This window comes from Notamacropus eugenii, chromosome 1 (assembly GCF_028372415.1).
Source record: "Notamacropus eugenii isolate mMacEug1 chromosome 1, mMacEug1.pri_v2, whole genome shotgun sequence".
In the NCBI taxonomy this organism is placed as follows: domain Eukaryota; kingdom Metazoa; phylum Chordata; class Mammalia; order Diprotodontia; family Macropodidae; genus Notamacropus; species Notamacropus eugenii.
Window position 1 is genome coordinate 327,258,161 of NC_092872.1, and position 17,671 is coordinate 327,275,831.

At 33.3% G+C, this 17,671-nt stretch overlaps 1 protein-coding gene across 5 annotated transcripts in view; it reads left to right on the top strand.

The window, feature by feature from the left end:
- SRP54 (signal recognition particle 54) overlaps positions 1-17,671 on the top strand; it is a 137,009-nt gene that overhangs the window by 63,309 nt on the left and 56,029 nt on the right. For 4 of the 5 annotated variants that reach the window (XM_072629722.1, XM_072629720.1, XM_072629719.1 and 1 more), the window contains exons 9-16: positions 738-886; positions 2,076-2,176; positions 2,502-2,588; positions 6,670-6,743; positions 6,959-7,067; positions 8,079-8,249; positions 8,989-9,084; positions 12,361-12,881. In XM_072629722.1, the coding sequence (XP_072485823.1) occupies positions 738-886; positions 2,076-2,176; positions 2,502-2,588; positions 6,670-6,743; positions 6,959-7,067; positions 8,079-8,249; positions 8,989-9,084; positions 12,361-12,452 (879 nt within the window). In that variant the 3' untranslated portion in view covers positions 12,453-12,881. Of the gene's footprint in view, positions 1-737; positions 887-2,075; positions 2,177-2,501; positions 2,589-6,669; positions 6,744-6,958; positions 7,068-8,078; positions 8,250-8,988; positions 9,085-12,360; positions 12,882-17,671 lie in introns of those variants that run through there. The other variant, XM_072629723.1, reaches the window with a different exon arrangement.

A 17,671-nucleotide genomic window follows, 5' to 3' on the forward strand; every position in this document is an offset into this window, starting at 1 on the left:
TTGAATGTTGATATTGCAGTATCACAAAGCAAGCAAATTATTATATCTTTATCCTCATTATCTTATCCAGTCCTCATTAAAAAAATCTGTTTTCTTCCTTTAGCATTCTCTTGGTCTTCTTTGACATGGTGGACTATTAAGCAGGCAGAATTTAAAAATGCTATTAAGCTATGCAGTTATTCATAAATTCCACTTTAAACAGAAACACAGTGCACCATTGTCAAAGGCTGATAATGGACTGGTGGACTTGATCCCATAACGGCATTGTAAAGTACTAGTGTCATTCAGGTAGGGGAAGTTAGAATAATTAGCATAGCAGTCATCATTTAGCCTTTATAGCTTACTAATGTTCTAATTGTGCCAATCAATCTGCATGGTTTATTTCACTGAAACTTTTTTATTTGGTATTTTAAATACATTCATTTTAAAAATAAAATACAAAAGATGAATAAAAATGTGTTAATAAAAATCAAAGGATTTCTTTTATAAAAGTTGGATTCAGTCAAAAGGCTGCACTTAAGGACCTGGAAGGGTGTATTTAGTTTTAAGGCCTCAGGTTCCATATCCCTGTCCTAAGTATTATTGATCATATTGATCATACAGGTATCTTCATGGTTTTGTTTGTTTTTTGTTTTGATTATTTCAGTTAAAGATTATTTTTGTATAAATGGGTTAAAATGTCTTTATTTGTAAAAGGAATAATAAACATTTGCAATTTTTCCATTCAAATGTTCTAGCAACCTGATAACATTGTTTATGTAATGGATGCCTCCATTGGTCAGGCTTGTGAAGCACAAGCTAAGGCTTTCAAAGATAAAGTAGACGTAGCCTCTGTAATTGTGACGAAACTCGATGGCCATGCAAAAGGTGGTGGTGCACTTAGTGCGTAAGTATTGGAAATACTAATGTTAGGGTTTTTTATAATTTTATCATGTTGACATTTTAAAATATTTTCAAAATGACACAGACATCACTTTATACTTTTGTTAAAAAAAAAATTAGGCCTTAAATCAGGCAAAATTTCTTTTCATTACTCCCTACCTCCTTTCTCTCTCTCTCCCTCTCTCTCCTCTCTATCTCTCTCCCTCCCTCCCTTTTTTCCTTCTAAAAAATTAGTGTATATATACCACTAAGAGATAATTAAAATCAAATCATATATAAACTGGAAAGCCATAATTGAAACATGAGCTTCATTTAACATGTTTGTGGCTTTACTTACTAGAATAATGATAGCTTGCCATAGTTTAGATGATAGAAAACCATTAATTTGAATAATTATAACCACTTGTAATTTTTTGTCACTTTAGCATTTATTTTTCAAACATAGAACTTTAATGTTTTAGGGATATTATTCCTCATAAATTTCTTATGCTTTTTCTTTACAACCAAGAAAATACAGTATTCTGTTAAGTATATTATAAGTTCATCAACATGTCAAATTAGTTTCCTATTCTTAGTTTATATCTAGGAATCCACATATTTTGTTGAATGAATATTATGGAACTATTAGATTTATGCATAAAAGGGGAATAGGTATTGAAATATGATCTTCATAAATAAGTGAAATTTTTTTATTTCCCTTTTGGTGATAAGAACTTTTAACTTCTGATTTGGATTAAAACTTTGATGAGTCTTTTTATTGAGTAGGCTTTTACAAGAATTCAGTATGTCCCTATAATCTAGTGTTTTGAGATGTGATAACACAAATATACATTTTATATAAGGTAACATGACTAGTCTTCTGATTGGAATATTGAGTTGAGGTGGCCTGTTCCAATTTTCTGTAGTCTTCAGAACAAGAACACTGTTTCACGTGTTAAATGAAATACATTTGCTGCTTTCTAGCTGGATTATATTTTCTTTCTATCAAATTACTGAAATATTAGAGCTAACATTATGTGTGATGGTTTAGCTAGGCATGAACTTTTTTAATAGACCTTAATCAATAAATAACTTTCTTTTCTTGAAATCAAATAGTATATTTTTAGTAGAAGAAGTATACTAGAGAATACCATTTAATTTCTAATATTATTTCCTTCTTTTGAGGTTGTCTTATGTTTTGTATTTCTTTACAGAGTTGCTGCCACAAAAAGTCCTATAATTTTCATTGGTACTGGAGAGCATATAGATGACTTTGAACCTTTTAAAACGCAGCCTTTCATCAGCAAACTTCTTGGTATGGTCAGTGGTAGGGGGAAGCAAAATAGAAACAGCATAGAACTGGGAGTCAGGAGACCTGGGTTCTAGTTCCAACTCTGACGTTAAATAGATAATGTGATCTCAAGCAAGTTATTCAATTTTTTTGCTTCAGTTTTTTCTCCTGTAAAATGAGGAGTAATAGTAGCCATTTGAACTACTCAGTAAAAATGTGAAGTGAGAGCACTTTGAAAGTTTAAAAGCCTTACTTGTGTTAATATAAAAGAATGCTTTCTGTATTGTGTAAAATAAGTAAGCCTGGTGTTTGTCTTAGTGAATTTAAATCTAATTTTTGGTTTTTCTAGGTATGGGTGATATTGAAGGACTAATAGATAAAGTCAATGAATTGAAGTTGGATGACAATGAAGCACTTATAGAAAAATTGAAACATGGTATGCCAGTTTCAAAAATGAATTTGACATCTATGTTATTGAATGTTTTACAGAGCTATATACTACTATGAAAAATTAATATTAAAAACACTATTTTGGAGTCATTTGTATTCTTAAATCTATGGGCAATTTGGAATTATAAATTGTTCTTATCCTTCCATCTAAAAAAATTATTTGCAATTTATTTTCCTCAAGATAAAAGTATAAAATTTAATTTTCCCTTGAATTCTTAAAACAACTGTTTTCTTTAAGTTTTGTTGATGCCTTTTGTTTTTATATGACAGCCATTTCTAGTTATTCTCTCCCTGTCCCCAATTAAGTAAAACCATTCAGCACTGAAACTGAGTTTTGCAGTATATGAGACATTCCACACCCCTAGTTTCCAACTTCTCCAGCGAAAGTACAGTAGTGCTTTTGTTTCCTTATCTTTCATAACATTTGACTTCATTCATTTTTTGCATTATTGTAGTCATCACATACATTTTTCTGATCCTGCTTATTTTGTTTTGCATCATTTCATACAAGTCTTCCCATGTTTCTATGAATTACTCAAATTCTTTATTTCTTACATGTAAATCAGTAATATTTTGTTACAATAATATCCTATTGCATGCCTGGCTATTCCCCAGCGTGGGAACTTGGCTTTGTTTCTAATTCCTTGCCCACTACAAAAAGTGCTCCAATGAAGATTTTGGTTTACACAAGACCGTTCTGTTTTCTACTGAACTTTTTTGTGATATGATCCTAGTAGTGACATCTTTGGATCACAGTATATGAACAGTTAAGTCATTTTTCTCATATAATTTCAAATTGTTTTCCAGGATGGTTGGACCATTTCATACCTCCACCAACAGTACAGTAGTTGTCTTTGTCTTTCCCCAGCCATGCTAACACTATTTTCATCTTTTGATATCTTTGCCAATTTGAGGGGGTATGTGATGTGACATGAGAGTTGTTTTAATCTGAATTTTTCTAGTTAATGATTTAGAATGCTTTTTAAAAACTGTGGGTCGCAATTCCATATGGGGTCGAGTAACTGAATGTGGGGGAGTCCTGAAAAATTTGACAACATCAAAAGGTTTGAGTGCACAGTGACCAAAATATTAGTATCGAATATTCCATCCACATTTAATTTTTTATGCAAAATAAATAAGCATATCCATGTCATTAATATGCAAATTTGCTTTCATCTTTAATAAAAGGTAAAATTATGTGTATACCAGATAATTACTTTCAAATAAATTTCTTTATGACTTGTTATCAGTAAATGTTTGTATACCTATTTTAAATTCCTGTACACCTGGAGTGACATAAAAATTTCTCCAGCAAAAACAGGTCACTAGTGGAAAAAATTTAAGAAGCCCTGATTTAGAATAATTTTTCATATGATTATTATTGTTTTGGAGTTATCCTTTAAGAACTGTTCCCATCTTTTGGCCACTTAGGGAATGACTATTGGTATTATATATTGGTGTCATTTTCTAATATATTTCTTCTATTAGGCTTTATGAGATATTTGATGTAAAGATTTTCCTTCTTATAGACATATTAATTTTGTTTGTACAAAAGCTTTTCTCTTTAATCCAATTGTCTATTTATATGATTACCTTTATCCCTTGTTTGGTAAAAATTTTCCCTTTCTTCATAGCTTTTAAAGATACTACCACTTGTGCTCCTCTATTTTTAAATAAGACTATTTCTTTTTGTCAGTTAGTATTTTGGGACCTTATTGTGACATTTAATGTAAGGTACTAGTTTATACCTTTTTTTTTTCCTAAATTACACTGCTTCCCACCATTCCCTACTTTAATAAGTAGGTCTTGCTGAATAGGGGAGTTTTCTTGCTTTTTTTAAAAAAATTTTATTTTCACTTTTAGGTAAATTCTGACTGTTCATCAGTTTTTTAACATCCACAGATTTTTTGTGGGGGAGTGAGGTTGAGGGGGGGCAGGGGAATATAGAAGAACCTTCACTTGATCCTGAAGTCCTGACTCTAGCTACTAAAGTCTGTGTCAGCTGCTTTTATCTCTTCAGCTATTTAACATTCCTCACTTTAGCCTTTGCCTCCACCAATGCTGAGCTGAAAGGTCTAAATCATGTCTCAAATACCCTAGTCAGACTCTTCTTGATTTTTCTACTGCATTTGACATTGTTTAAAGGTTCTTTGCTTGATAGGAGCTTATGTTCTACTATACTAGGGAGATGGAGGATTTAAGTATCCCATTTACACAAACAAGTCATTTGTAGAAGGAACTAAGCTTTACTGGCATAAGAAAGGATTTCTGATAAGCATTATTCTTCTTTGGTGTAATACAAATGCCACATTTAGGGAAGAGCTAGAAGGCCTGTTTGACTTTGATTGTGTGTGTGATTAAGCAGTAAGTGTTTGATTTAACAATAGTAGTGGAAGAATTGATTAGAATCAGACTGTGGAGAGCTTTAAATGTCAGGTTTTCATGTTATCCATGAGCCTTTGTTGTGTTTGTCCTTCGTTCTCAAAGAGGACCCTGACATCAAGGTGATGACATGACTTGCAGTTAACTTTGATTTGACTGAGGGAGGGCTGTGCAAGGTCAACAGCCTCACTTTGTCCTCCTGAGCCGTCTGGGTCCAGTGGTGGTATTTCTGTGTGTGTGTGTGTGTGTGTGTATTAATTTCTCCCCCCAACCTTGACCTATATTCTTATACTTCCAACCTGCCAATGAATATTTAATCTTGGGGCACCCGCTGTCATCCCAAAGGGAATATTTTGTGTAGGACTAAACTCCTTGCTTCCCCTTCTCACAAAGCCAGTTCTTCCTGACTACTTTATTTTTATCATTAGTTCTATTCTTCCAATTACCCAGCCACAAAGCCTTGGCTTCGTATTTAACTATTTCTTTTTTACAGTATGTACCTGATAACGTTTCTATTTTTCTTATGGTCACTGTAGTTCAGACTATTATTCCTTCATGAGGCACTGTTGTATTAGTTTCCATTCTATCTCACTATCATTCTTTCCTGGGTGTCCCTGTCAGATTAATCATTCCAAAAGAAGTTGTTGGACATATCTCTTTCTTGCTTAACAGTTGTTAAATACTTTGAATGGCCTACAAAATAATATGGTAGTCTGGCCCCTACCTACTTTTCCAGCCTTGCTACTCAACTCTCCTATGTGAACTTTTTCTCATTGGCCAAACTGGTTTAGGCATCATCCCTTGACAGCAAGCCTGTGACTTAATACTTCTGCTTTTGTTCTTTCTCTCTTCCCTGCCTGAAATGCTACTATTCCAATATTCACCTACTAAAGTACTTGGTACCTCTCACATAATACTTAATCTTAAATCCTTTCTGGCCAAAAATTCCACTAATGTATATCTATGCCTGACCATATTAGAAGATGAAATAATTTTTTTGCAGATCTTCTTTTTGTTCATAGTTAGGAAGTAATAAATGAAGTCAGCTTATAAGTCCTTTTAGGTTTGTTTATGGAAAGAAGACTATTGCCTGTTAAAAGTATTTCAGGATATAAAAGACAAGTGAGAATTTTTTTTGTTAAGGATTGGGGTAGGGTAGAATAGTAAGCAGTTGGTTTCTTTACCCCTTAGATTATTCTAAATTTTTCAAGCCTGGCCCTAAGGTGCCTTCTCAGCTGGGTCAGTGGAAAAAGCAAGATATATGGGCTTGGCCCTCTTCCTTTTAGTCTCTTGACCTCTCTCATTCCTCTGCTTCAAGATATGCCAAGGTACCAAGGTTCATTCTTACTCTGCTTGTCTTTTACTAACACTTCTGACCTTTCCTTCCCTTGATCATCATGGTATTATCTTCTCCCATGGCAGGCAGGCAGGCCCATGGCACAGAGTTTTATTTGGCACATTGCCTTATACTTAATTCATCTCCTGTGAGCTCGTATAACGTAGAGAATCTCTTCTCATTTGTTATATCTCCCATGACATCTAGCACAATGTGCACAGAGCAGGTATGTAATTTTAATCAAATGGCTAAATAATTATGAGCTTGAGTTCTTAAGGAAAATCCATATTTATGATTTAGATTTTTATCAAATATTTCTTTATCTTGACTTGTTTTTATTTTATTTCAGGTCAGTTTACATTGAGAGATATGTATGAACAGTTTCAAAACATCATGAAAATGGGACCGTTCAGTCAAATATTGGTAAGTTATCTTAAGATTCTTTACCTTTGTTTATTTGAGATCCAGAGAATGTTTTTAATACTATGCCTCTTTGCTGTAACTGCTTTTGACAGTAAAAGCTAACATTCTAAGCTAGATAAATATATAGTAATATTAAAAAAAACCTTGTGTATATTTAAATGTTACACTCTGCTTTATGTCATATGAGATTAAAGCAATCGATATTTCAATTTTAGGGTATGATCCCTGGTTTTGGAACAGATTTTATGAGCAAAGGCAATGAACAGGAGTCAATGGCAAGGCTAAAAAAACTAATGACAATAATGGACAGTATGAACGATCAAGGTAAGATAGATAATTGTAGGCAGTCCACATTTTCACTTTGAATAAGTATAGATCTGACCATGTCACTCCTTTTATTCAGTAGACTATCTAGTTGTTGCCTCTTATCTTCCAGATCAGTATAAAATGTTCTAGTTGACATTTAAAGCTCTTCACAGCTTGTCCGCTTCCTACCTTTCCATTCTACTTGTCTGTGATTCAGTCATACTGGCCTACTTGTTATCCCATGCACATTACACTCCATCTCCTGTCTCTGTGTCTTGGCTGTCTACAACATCTAGAATACTCTCCCTCTTCACCTCCACATCTTAGAATTCTTGACTCCCTTCAACCCTCAGTTTAAATGCCACCTTCTGCCAAATGCCTTACCTGGTTTCCTCAACTTCTAGAGCCTTCCCCTCTAAGATAACCTTCCATCTGCTCTTCATATATCTTGTAGTTACCTATTTATTTATATATGACTTCCCCCATTAGGATGTAAGGTCTTTGAGGACAAGAACTGTTTTTGCCTTCCTTTCTGTCCCTGATGCTTATTAGTACAATGACTTGTATATAGTGTGTGTTTAATAAAATCCTTGTTCATTGAATAGCTAGAAAAAAGAAGTGGTTTAAAATTTTCCTTAAGTTTCTTTCTAAGAATTACATATTAATCAAAACCGAGGTAGAGAACTGAGGGTGGTTCTGGTTTTCTTGGCATGACATGTAATTATAGCATCCTGATAAATGCATAGAGAAAGAGACCGTTTTAGTTGCAATGACTTAATTGGTGGCACTCTGGTGATAGACAGATAGATAGACAGATAGATAGGACCTACCTCTTTTGGTTATATAGACAAAAGAAATGAATAAGAAATAAATTTGGGGGAAGAGCAAGAAATATCATTTTAAAATTATTTTTAATACATTCAGAAATAAACTCTGTGAAATAATATAGCCCTTCTTGTTCTTTTCTAGATGATATTTATTATATATAGGAAAGGATAGTAGAATTATATGACTCTTTTTTTTTTAAAGAACTTGACAGTACAGATGGTGCAAAGGTTTTCAGTAAGCAACCAGGACGAATCCAAAGAGTAGCAAGAGGATCAGGTGTCTCAACAAGAGATGTTCAGGAGCTTCTGACACAATATACCAAGTTTGCCCAGATGGTGAAAAAGATGGGTGGGATCAAAGGACTTTTCAAAGGTAAGAAAAATAACATAATCTTTGGATTTTTAATCATCAGTTGGAAGGGGAGGGGCAGTTTAGAAAAGAGAAAGAAAATGAAAAGTTAAAATTCAGAAGACAGTGAACTTTCAGCATGGAAAAGTTGAATTTTCAATCCATTAGAAATTCAGGGGTACATATTGTGATTTATGAGGACAATCTGATTTCCAGCTCAAGTTAATGGGAAGCCGTTATGAAATTAATTTTTCATTAAAAAGAATCATGATTGGAAGACTAGTTTTATTTGTGAAAACAAACAAAACTATTTTATATACTTTGTCAAAAATCTAAGAGTTCGTTTTCACATATTCACCACGTGCAAAGGTTCTTTCCATGATTATCTTGCTTACTGTCTCTTATCCTAGCTTCTTTTTTTCTTCTTAGTTTCTATTTTTTCTTCTCCTAAGTTTTTGTAAAGTGAGGCTTGACTTCCTGATATTTCTTGCTCTTGTAGACAGACATTCAGTTCTGTTAGTATTGATTCTAACAGAATGATACTGATTCAGTTTATAGGAAGGCCATTACTGTGGATCTTTGTCCCTCTAAGAAGGACAGAATTAAGGTTAATAATGTAAAAAAATAGGATACCAACTGAAGCAGTTGAGCACAAAGTTATTAGGATTTGTTTAGAACCATAATATAAATGAATCCTATATGTATCTAACCTGAAAAGAAATGTAACATACTGACAGACACTTAATGTTTATGGTTTCTTAAGGAGGTGATATGTCAAAGAATGTAAGCCAATCCCAGATGGCAAAACTGAACCAACAAATGGCCAAAATGATGGATCCAAGAGTTCTTCATCACATGGGTAATTTTTAAGTTTGTTTCCAGTTACCTACGTAAAGTTAATAATGTTGACATCGGTGGTGCATTTTGACTTTACATTGTTATTCTGATATAACTTCACTAATCAGAAAAATGGCATTTGATGTAGAGAGGTCATAGGAAGTGGAAAAAATGCCACGCTATCAATTAGGAAATTTCATTTCCTACCAAGATTCTGCTACTACCCAGCTTTGTAATTGGGCAAGTTGATTAACCTGTCCTAACTTTAGCTTCCTAATCTGAAAAATTGGAGATGGCCAAAATACATTAATTCATCTTAGTACACATTAATTAAATACCTAATATGTGCAAAATAACTTTGTGAAGTTCTAGAGAGAAAACGTCAAAATTTAAAATAATTAAATTTTAAAAATTAAAACAAATTAAAACAGTTCCTATTTTCAAGGTTTTTAGTAGAGAGGAATACAACATGAGTATAAGTTAATAAATACAAAGTATGTACAAAATAATGCAAAGTTATTACAAGAGGGAAAAATGTGCTAATAATTGGGTGTTCAATATTAAGAAAAGCATTGTGTATGAAGTGGTATCTGTGGTTTGAAGGAAGCTAGGATTCTTTTAGAACTGAGAAGGTGGTACATTCTAGGCATGGGGAGACAAAGGCATGGGAGTTGGAGATGTAATGATGAGTTTTTGAAATAGCTAATAGTATGTTTTAACTAAAGGTAGAATGCAGTGAAGGGTAGTAATAAAAAGTAATTCTTGAAGTGTATGTGGGATTAATGTATTGTTAGAACTGTTTGTTGTAACCATTCTGGAAAATAAATTAAAATTGTTTGAAAAAAATTATGACATTGTTCAAAGCTTCTGACCTAGCAATTCTTTTTACTGGGTATATACACAAAAGACGTCATAAACCAAAGCAGATCCCATATATTCGAAAACATTCGTAGCAGCAAGCATTCTTTGTAGTAGCAAAGTTCAGAAAGAAAATAGATGTCTGTGGATTGAGAATGACTGACTAAATTGTGGTATGTAAATATAGTGGAATAAATGCACAATGAGAAGTATTGCATATATCATTCAGAAAAGTATAGAAAGATTTGCATGTATTGATTCAGAGGAAAGAAGGTGAACCAGTACAATTATATACACAATGGCTATACTAATATAATTGAAAACATCACTAATAGATAGTTGAACTTAGAGTTCAAATGGGGAGAGAACTTAAAGAATAATTATAGTGATCAATATTGGTTCCAGAATACAAACAATGAAATAACCTTTCCTCCTCTCAATAGTGAAGTGAGCAGCTATGAGTGTTTTATGCTGTCAGATTTAGTCACAGTGTCAGTTGGTTCTGCTTGCTTTTTTGGGCGGGGGGAAGGTAGGTTTGTGAGAGTTGGTAATGTGAGGGAAGAGATCAAGATGTCTATGATTGGAAAAAAAAGATATAAATGAACCTTAAAGGAAAATATTAGGTAGGATTGTGTATGCCTTTACATTCCAAAATGAAGGGTTTTGTATTTTCATCTTTGAGACAGGAAGGAAAAGATTTTTGAATGAAGTAGCATAATCTTAACATGTACCTTAAGATGATTATTTTGACAGCTATATGGAAGAATGGGGAGAGACTAGAACCAGAGCAGTCTATCACTGTAGTTCAGGGGAGAGGTAATGAGATCCAAACTAAGAAAGATAGTGACTGTGCAAGAGGGACTAGAATCCAGTGACAGGACAGGGAGTAGAGGCATTGAGTGTAGAAGACTTTCTTGAGGAGTTTAGTTATGATAGAGAGGAGAGAAATATAAAATGATAGCTAGTAGGGATGGCAGGATCAAATTAGGGTTCTTAAGCATGGAGGAGATATATATTCATTGCAGTTCAATAAATTTACTGTAAAGATGGGATCAAGAATGCACATGGAGGAGGTTTACCTTGGCCGGAATAAAAGCTACCTCACTTCTTTATGTGATACAGAGTGGAAAAAAGGGAGCTTTCAGAAAATTATCTATTTTTTCAGTAAAGTATGAGGTAAGGTCCTCAGCTGAGGGGATGCTATAGGAGACTTGAGGAAGGATAAAAAGAGTTGAATAACTCCTGTAGTGAGTGAAAAAACAGATTTATTAGGAAGGTGGCAAAAGATTTCCTTGGTGCAGTGAGGGCCCAGTTGAGATTATGTAATATAAATTTGTAGTGGACACTGTCCTTAAAAATAGGGTAATTTGAGGTGACAGATTTAGTGGGGGAGCTCTGTTTTGGATATTTTGGCTTCAAGATGCCTGTGGGAACATACAAGTATAGGTTTTCAGTTTTGTGATTTCATTCTGTTCAGTAACACATAAATATGAATCAAGGCACTGGATAATAGGAATAATTGATGATTGGAGGCATGATCAGCATTAGAATAAGGGGACAAGGAATTGAGTACAGAGGATAGTATCATTTGAAGTTATTATATTGGGAGGTAAGATATGGAAGAGAACAGAGTATACCTATTGCAGGGTTTATGGTCTATGAAAGAACAGGATAGTGCAGGGAATAGAGGTCGTGGTGAAGGCTCAAGTGTTGTAAGTCAGAGGGAAAATGATAAAAGGTAATGTTCGCGTAAATGAATTTTAGAGTTTGTGAACATAGAATTGGAACTCTTAAACTCTGAGTTCTTTGAGAACAGAGATTGGTTTTGGCCTTTTTTTGTATCCCCAGTACTTAAAACAGTGCCTGGCACATAGTGGGCATTTAGTAAATGCTTGTTTTCTTGTTGATGATAGTATCGATCAGCAAGAGATTCAAGGACAGAGGACAGTATGTGAGAGAAGCAAGACCGGAGCAAAGTTAATGGAGTGGAATTAGTGATTGAATAAAGGCTGTGAGAATGAAGAATTGACTTAGGAGACAGAGGGAGAACTTTTAAATTGAGGTTTTTAAAAATCTGTTGCTCTAAGGGCCCTTCTTGTTCCAAGAGTCTAAGTACCTAGTTGCTAATGAATGAATTCCTAGCAGAGATATGTAAAAATATTTTTGTATACTAGACAAGTTTTCAGCTTTGTGCTTTCTATTTGTTACCATCTGCCTGAGGCTTTGAACCATCATTCTAATTAATACATGTAGCTTGACTTTTCGCAAATACCTATAGACAGTTACAAGTATAATTTTATTTTATTTAAAATGTGCATTTATGAAATATGGGCATTTTTCATCATATCCCCTGTATATTCTCTGTATCTTACCTAAAAGTGCTGGCTCTGATTTCTGTTTCTGCTTGTCTTTACTCATTTCTCTCTCCCTTTATTTTCAGGAGGTATGGCAGGACTGCAGTCAATGATGAGGCAATTTCAACAAGGAGCTGCTGGAAATATGAAAGGCATGATGGGATTCAATAATATGTAAAGAAGATTCCTTCATATAAATTGACTCAGTTGGTGATACTCTTTGCTGAGATTTCAGATTTTTTCCCAACCCCTTTTTATAAGGTAAAAGAGGTATATTCTCCCTTCCTTTTTCTCTTCCTTCCCCCTTTTTTTTGAGGGGGTTGAAGAATATTTGGGAGTTTGACCTCTTCAGACTTCTTTTTAGGCTTTTGAGTTTCTGGGGTTTTCTGGAAATCACATATTTTTGCTTAAGAGAACAGCTTTCATTAATTTCTGTCTCAAAATTTCACTTGTTAAGTGAAAAAAATCATGATGTAAAATTTAGTACTTAGTTTTTAATTATTTGTCTCAAAAGGTAACCATTATATTTGTAAACAGTCTAAGTCAATTGTGACATGATATCACAAGAAAAATCCTGTAAATAAACTTCAAAGTGGTTGTAATCAAATGGCTTTGTTAACTTTCTTTGTAGTTTGAAATCTTAATTTTCAAAAATGGCATGCAGAAAGGCAAAATGTAGAGCTAATACCATACTTCAAGAATGCATCTATTTGTGGAAAATATGGTTAGTGCCTTAACCATAAATTTCTAAAGTTGCATGTAACACATTATAATTAAGATATTCTGCCAGAGAAAATTGGAGCTTTATTCAGCAAATTGCTTCACAACATAAATGTGTTGCTTGTTATGAAATTGTAAAGCAGTATACGTAAATGTCACCTACTTTAACATTTTAAGGCCAACTCTGATGTGGAAGTATTTAAAAAAAAAAAAGAGGGCTAAATGACCATTTATCAGGTTAGACAGAAGATTATAAACTGCTAAGATTTCTTCCAGTTTTTAAATCTTATCCATAGTTTCTTTTTTTAAACTACAATAAGTTCTTAAAGAAAAGTTGTTGATGGTAAATAGCTAAAATATATGCTTTACAGTATGAAAATGTTTGTAAAATATTAAGTTGAAATTATACATATGCCCTTAAAATATTGATCAGAACTCAGTATAGTTAACTGGTTCTTTGGTTATCATAGTGGAATTGCTGCCTGGTCAATTGTGAAGACAAGACTACCAGAAAATTTCTTCTTTACCTATCAATTATTTTTTTAAATTATTATGAGCTTAACAAACATGAACATTTTCATTTACAAAGAACAGAAAGAGGATTGTATATGAAATCATGTATCTCTTAACAGCTTAATTTTTTGTAGGTCTATATTAAAATGTCCCAAAAGTGTACTGCCTGTCTGTTTACTTTTGTAAATTTTTTCCTGTTCTGTATATTTTAAAAAATAATCCATTCTTAAAATCCTTTAAAAAATTTTTAGAATCTTTTTTTTGTATCACTGTACAAACTACTCACTCCTCCCTGATTATTCATTACTGATAGCATGGAAATCTTGAATATATTTTTGTTAGTGAGCTATAAACTAGGACAAGCTCATCCTCAATGAAGACTCGATTTGTTATGGTAGGATCAAGGAAATAATTTTGACTAATTCATCTATGCAGTGTCACTGAAGATTAGATTGTTTCTAAAGTAAGTCTATCCTATATATTTTAAAGAGAAATAATGTACTGAGGTTTCAACAACAAATAAGTTGAAGAAAAGAACTAGGTCAAAAAAATATATGTAAGGTGTATTGCCCCTTTCTTTGTATGCATTTTTATGAAGTTTTTTTTGTCCTTAAAATATATTTCCCATTGTCAAACACAGGCTAAGGAGAATTGCCCAATTTCCCTTTTCTCCATTGTTGGCCAAAATGAAGATTTTTCCAGTTATTAATTTTTGTTTAATTTCAAGAGGGACAGAACTGGATTTAGATAGGAAAGAACAATAGTTGTAGTGGGAAAAGCCATGGCACCCCCAAGAATGAGATGAAACTTTGAATCCTGGCCATGTCACTCTGTGATTATGTATAAATCAGTTAACTTATGGGCCTCATTTTTCTCCATTTTTGTAAAATGGCAGGGTTGTACTAGACCAAGGGATCCTAGCCTGAATTACTCATACCACCATGGAGAATAAGAAAAACCAAGGGGAGAAAGGTACTGGAAAAAGACTAGGCGCATGATTTCTTTGGCAGAGGTAAATCCTGAGTGAGGAAATGCACCCATATTGGTATGTTATCTGCAAATTATAGTCTTACAGAGTTTGTCATATGCCCAGGGTCCCATAACAGTATGTGTCAGAGAGAGGATTTGAATTCAGGTTTTCTGGGGTTTAATGGCAGTGCTATAACCAATACTTTCTATCGCCTCTCTGAATAACTATTATCCTATTGAAATATTCCAGAGTACTGTTAGTGAAGAAAGATTTGTAGACTGGAGAAAGTAAGGTAAAGAGGGGAGCTGGTAAAGGGAGCTTTACCATAACTCTGAAAAATTTGAAAGACAATTGAAGGAATGAATATAATTCTTACTAATGTCAACTAAAAGAATGAGCTTTTGGATGTGAACCCCTTTTGATGTTGAGCTAGAAAAAAAGAACCACCCAGTAAGGGATTAACTGATTCCCAAAATAACTAGCAATTCCAAATTAATTTCCGATAATGAAACTGTAACATTTTTTGATATATTCTTGGACAAGCATTATCCCATTAAAGCTTATAAGGCTTTGATTCCGTTAATAATAATTTATCTCTGTGAAGTAGGATTCTCAGTCTCATACTCAATAAGACTAAAGCAAGAAACAAACTGGAGGCTGAATGTGATGTGTCTGTAAGTATCTTCACAGAGAGTAACATTTTTGATTGACATGAAATAGCATCAAGCATCTCACTAATCTGTTCTCATAAACATTGACAACCTTATGCTGCTAAAAATAGTATGTATTCAATAAAATTTTCTTTTTGAAAAATTACTCTTTGTTTCTTATATGCATGATAAACTCTAGAATATGTTGCCTTTCATATTGAATAAGGGTACAGGAAAGTTTCCTGAAAGCCAAATGATATGGGGACCAAAAAGTGTTGGAAAACTATTTCCAAGTTTGGGGATTATTTCAAAAGTCTTATCAAGCTCTGATGTTCCTTTGAGAGGTTTGTGGGAGTTTTTTTTAACTGATATTAATTTGACAATTCTCTGTCATTTGAAATTAGAAAATGCTATAAAACTGTAAATTTCTTTGTAAATATTTAGGTAAATTTTCCTTTGACTGCAGTGTCTTAAATATACTTGATTCTTTAGCTATCAACCTGTTTAATTCAAAGTTCCTAACTGGACCAAAAGTCAAGATTTAACATAATACTGATATTTCTAATTTTAGACTTAATATCTGAAAGAAAATTAATGACTTAAGTCTGATACCATACAGGAATTCTGGCAGTTATATGTTGACAATAATAAAATTTTATTATATGTGATATTGACTAATTGATACCATTCTTTGCTGGGGAAACAGAACTTGTACAAAAGTCTTTTTTTTTTTCTTTTTTTGTAGAAATAATTATTTAAGCATTAACTTCCTTAGCCTGTGCCACATACTGGCTTTGATTTTAGCTCAGAAAAATCTATTAAAAAATTAAAATCAAAATAATAAGGGTCTATTTGAGCTAAAAAAAAAAAGTTGTTAGACCCAAGGAGACTAGCATAATGCTTAAATGAAAATTTAACTGTGTCTAACCAATATTGAGACTCTTAACGTGAAGACATTTGCTTATGTTTTTGTATACAATCTAAAGACATATGTAATTTGTACATAATCTAAAGACAGCTATAGTTAATAAGTCTGCTTGAATGTCTTTTATAGCTAATATAATGCCAACATCTATCCAAATGAATACTTCTTAAATTATGGGTCCTGTAAATGAATGTGGGAGTCGAAAAAAATTTGGCAACAGTAAGAGGTTTTGGAACATGCAGTGACCAAAAATTAATTCCAGATCAAAAGCTTATTGAATCTGAGGGGTTTCTGGCAGCTCTTGCCTATGTTGCATTGTGCATCTTCACTGCATCCTTGGTTCTGAACCCACAACATGCACACTTTGCACAATGCATGCTGTCACTCCATACTACACCAGCAAACCCTATCAGAAACATCTCAGCTTAGACTCGAGACTGATAGGTGTAATGAATTGCAGTGTTTTTACTGTACATACAAAATTGATAAATGAATTTTGACTTGGGATTAGGACAGAATTTCCGTTGATTTCTGAAGTGGCGCTAAACATACTTGTGCCATTTTGCACTACATATTTATGCAAAGTGGCATTCTCAGCACTGATGATTATAAAATCAAAATATTGATCAATTCTGAAAAATGTTGAAGATGCTCTATGTCTTGCAGTATCAAATAGTGCACCAACATTTAATTCTTTATGTAAACAAGCACATCCATCTCATGCATGCCCATGGGCTAGTTACTTAATTTTCTGAATGCTAGTACATTTGCTCCTCTAAGAACATTAAGGATGTTCAAAAACTTTTAAAATGTATATGATCAAAATAATTTCTTTTATGCGATCCTATTGTTTACTCACTGTTTCCCTATCCATAGATCCCAAAGTTCATTTCTTCCTTGCACCTCCAGTTTAAGACATAACCTTTTATATCTAAGTTTGGAACCTAATTTGTCATGTGATATAAAGTGCCAGATTGTTTTCTAACTTTCCTATCTTACCCCAGTAGCTGAGGTCTTTGTCAGACAATTATTAGACTACTAGGTTTGTTTGCCCTGTGTGTTGTATACCTACATTTGTTCCATTGCGGGATCTCTCTCTTTTAACATTTTCCAAATAGTTTTGATGATTACTGCTTTGAGATCTATTATTGTAAGTCCCCCTTCTTCCTCATGAGCATGTAATATTTCTCCAGTTATTTAGGTCTGCATTTCTGTAAAGCATATTTTGTTGTATTTTTATAATTCATAGGTGTTGAGACAGCTTGTTGGTGGTGCAGTGGATAGAGTACTAGATCTGAGTTCAAAATTGGCCTCAGACATTTATTATGTATGTGACCCTCGGTGTCATTTAACATGTTTGCTTCAGTTTCTGAAACTATAAAATGGGGTAATAACAGCACCTACACATTAGGGTTATTGTGAGGATCAAATGAGATATTTGTAAAGCATTTAGCACATGGCCTGGCACCTACTGGGTATTATATGAATGCTTATTCCCTTCCTACTTTTTATTATTCCTTTGACATTTTTTATCTTTTATTCCTCCCAATTAGGGATTCTTAACTTGAGTCTGTCAATTTTTTTTTTTAATTTTGGTAACTATTTCAACATAACTGATC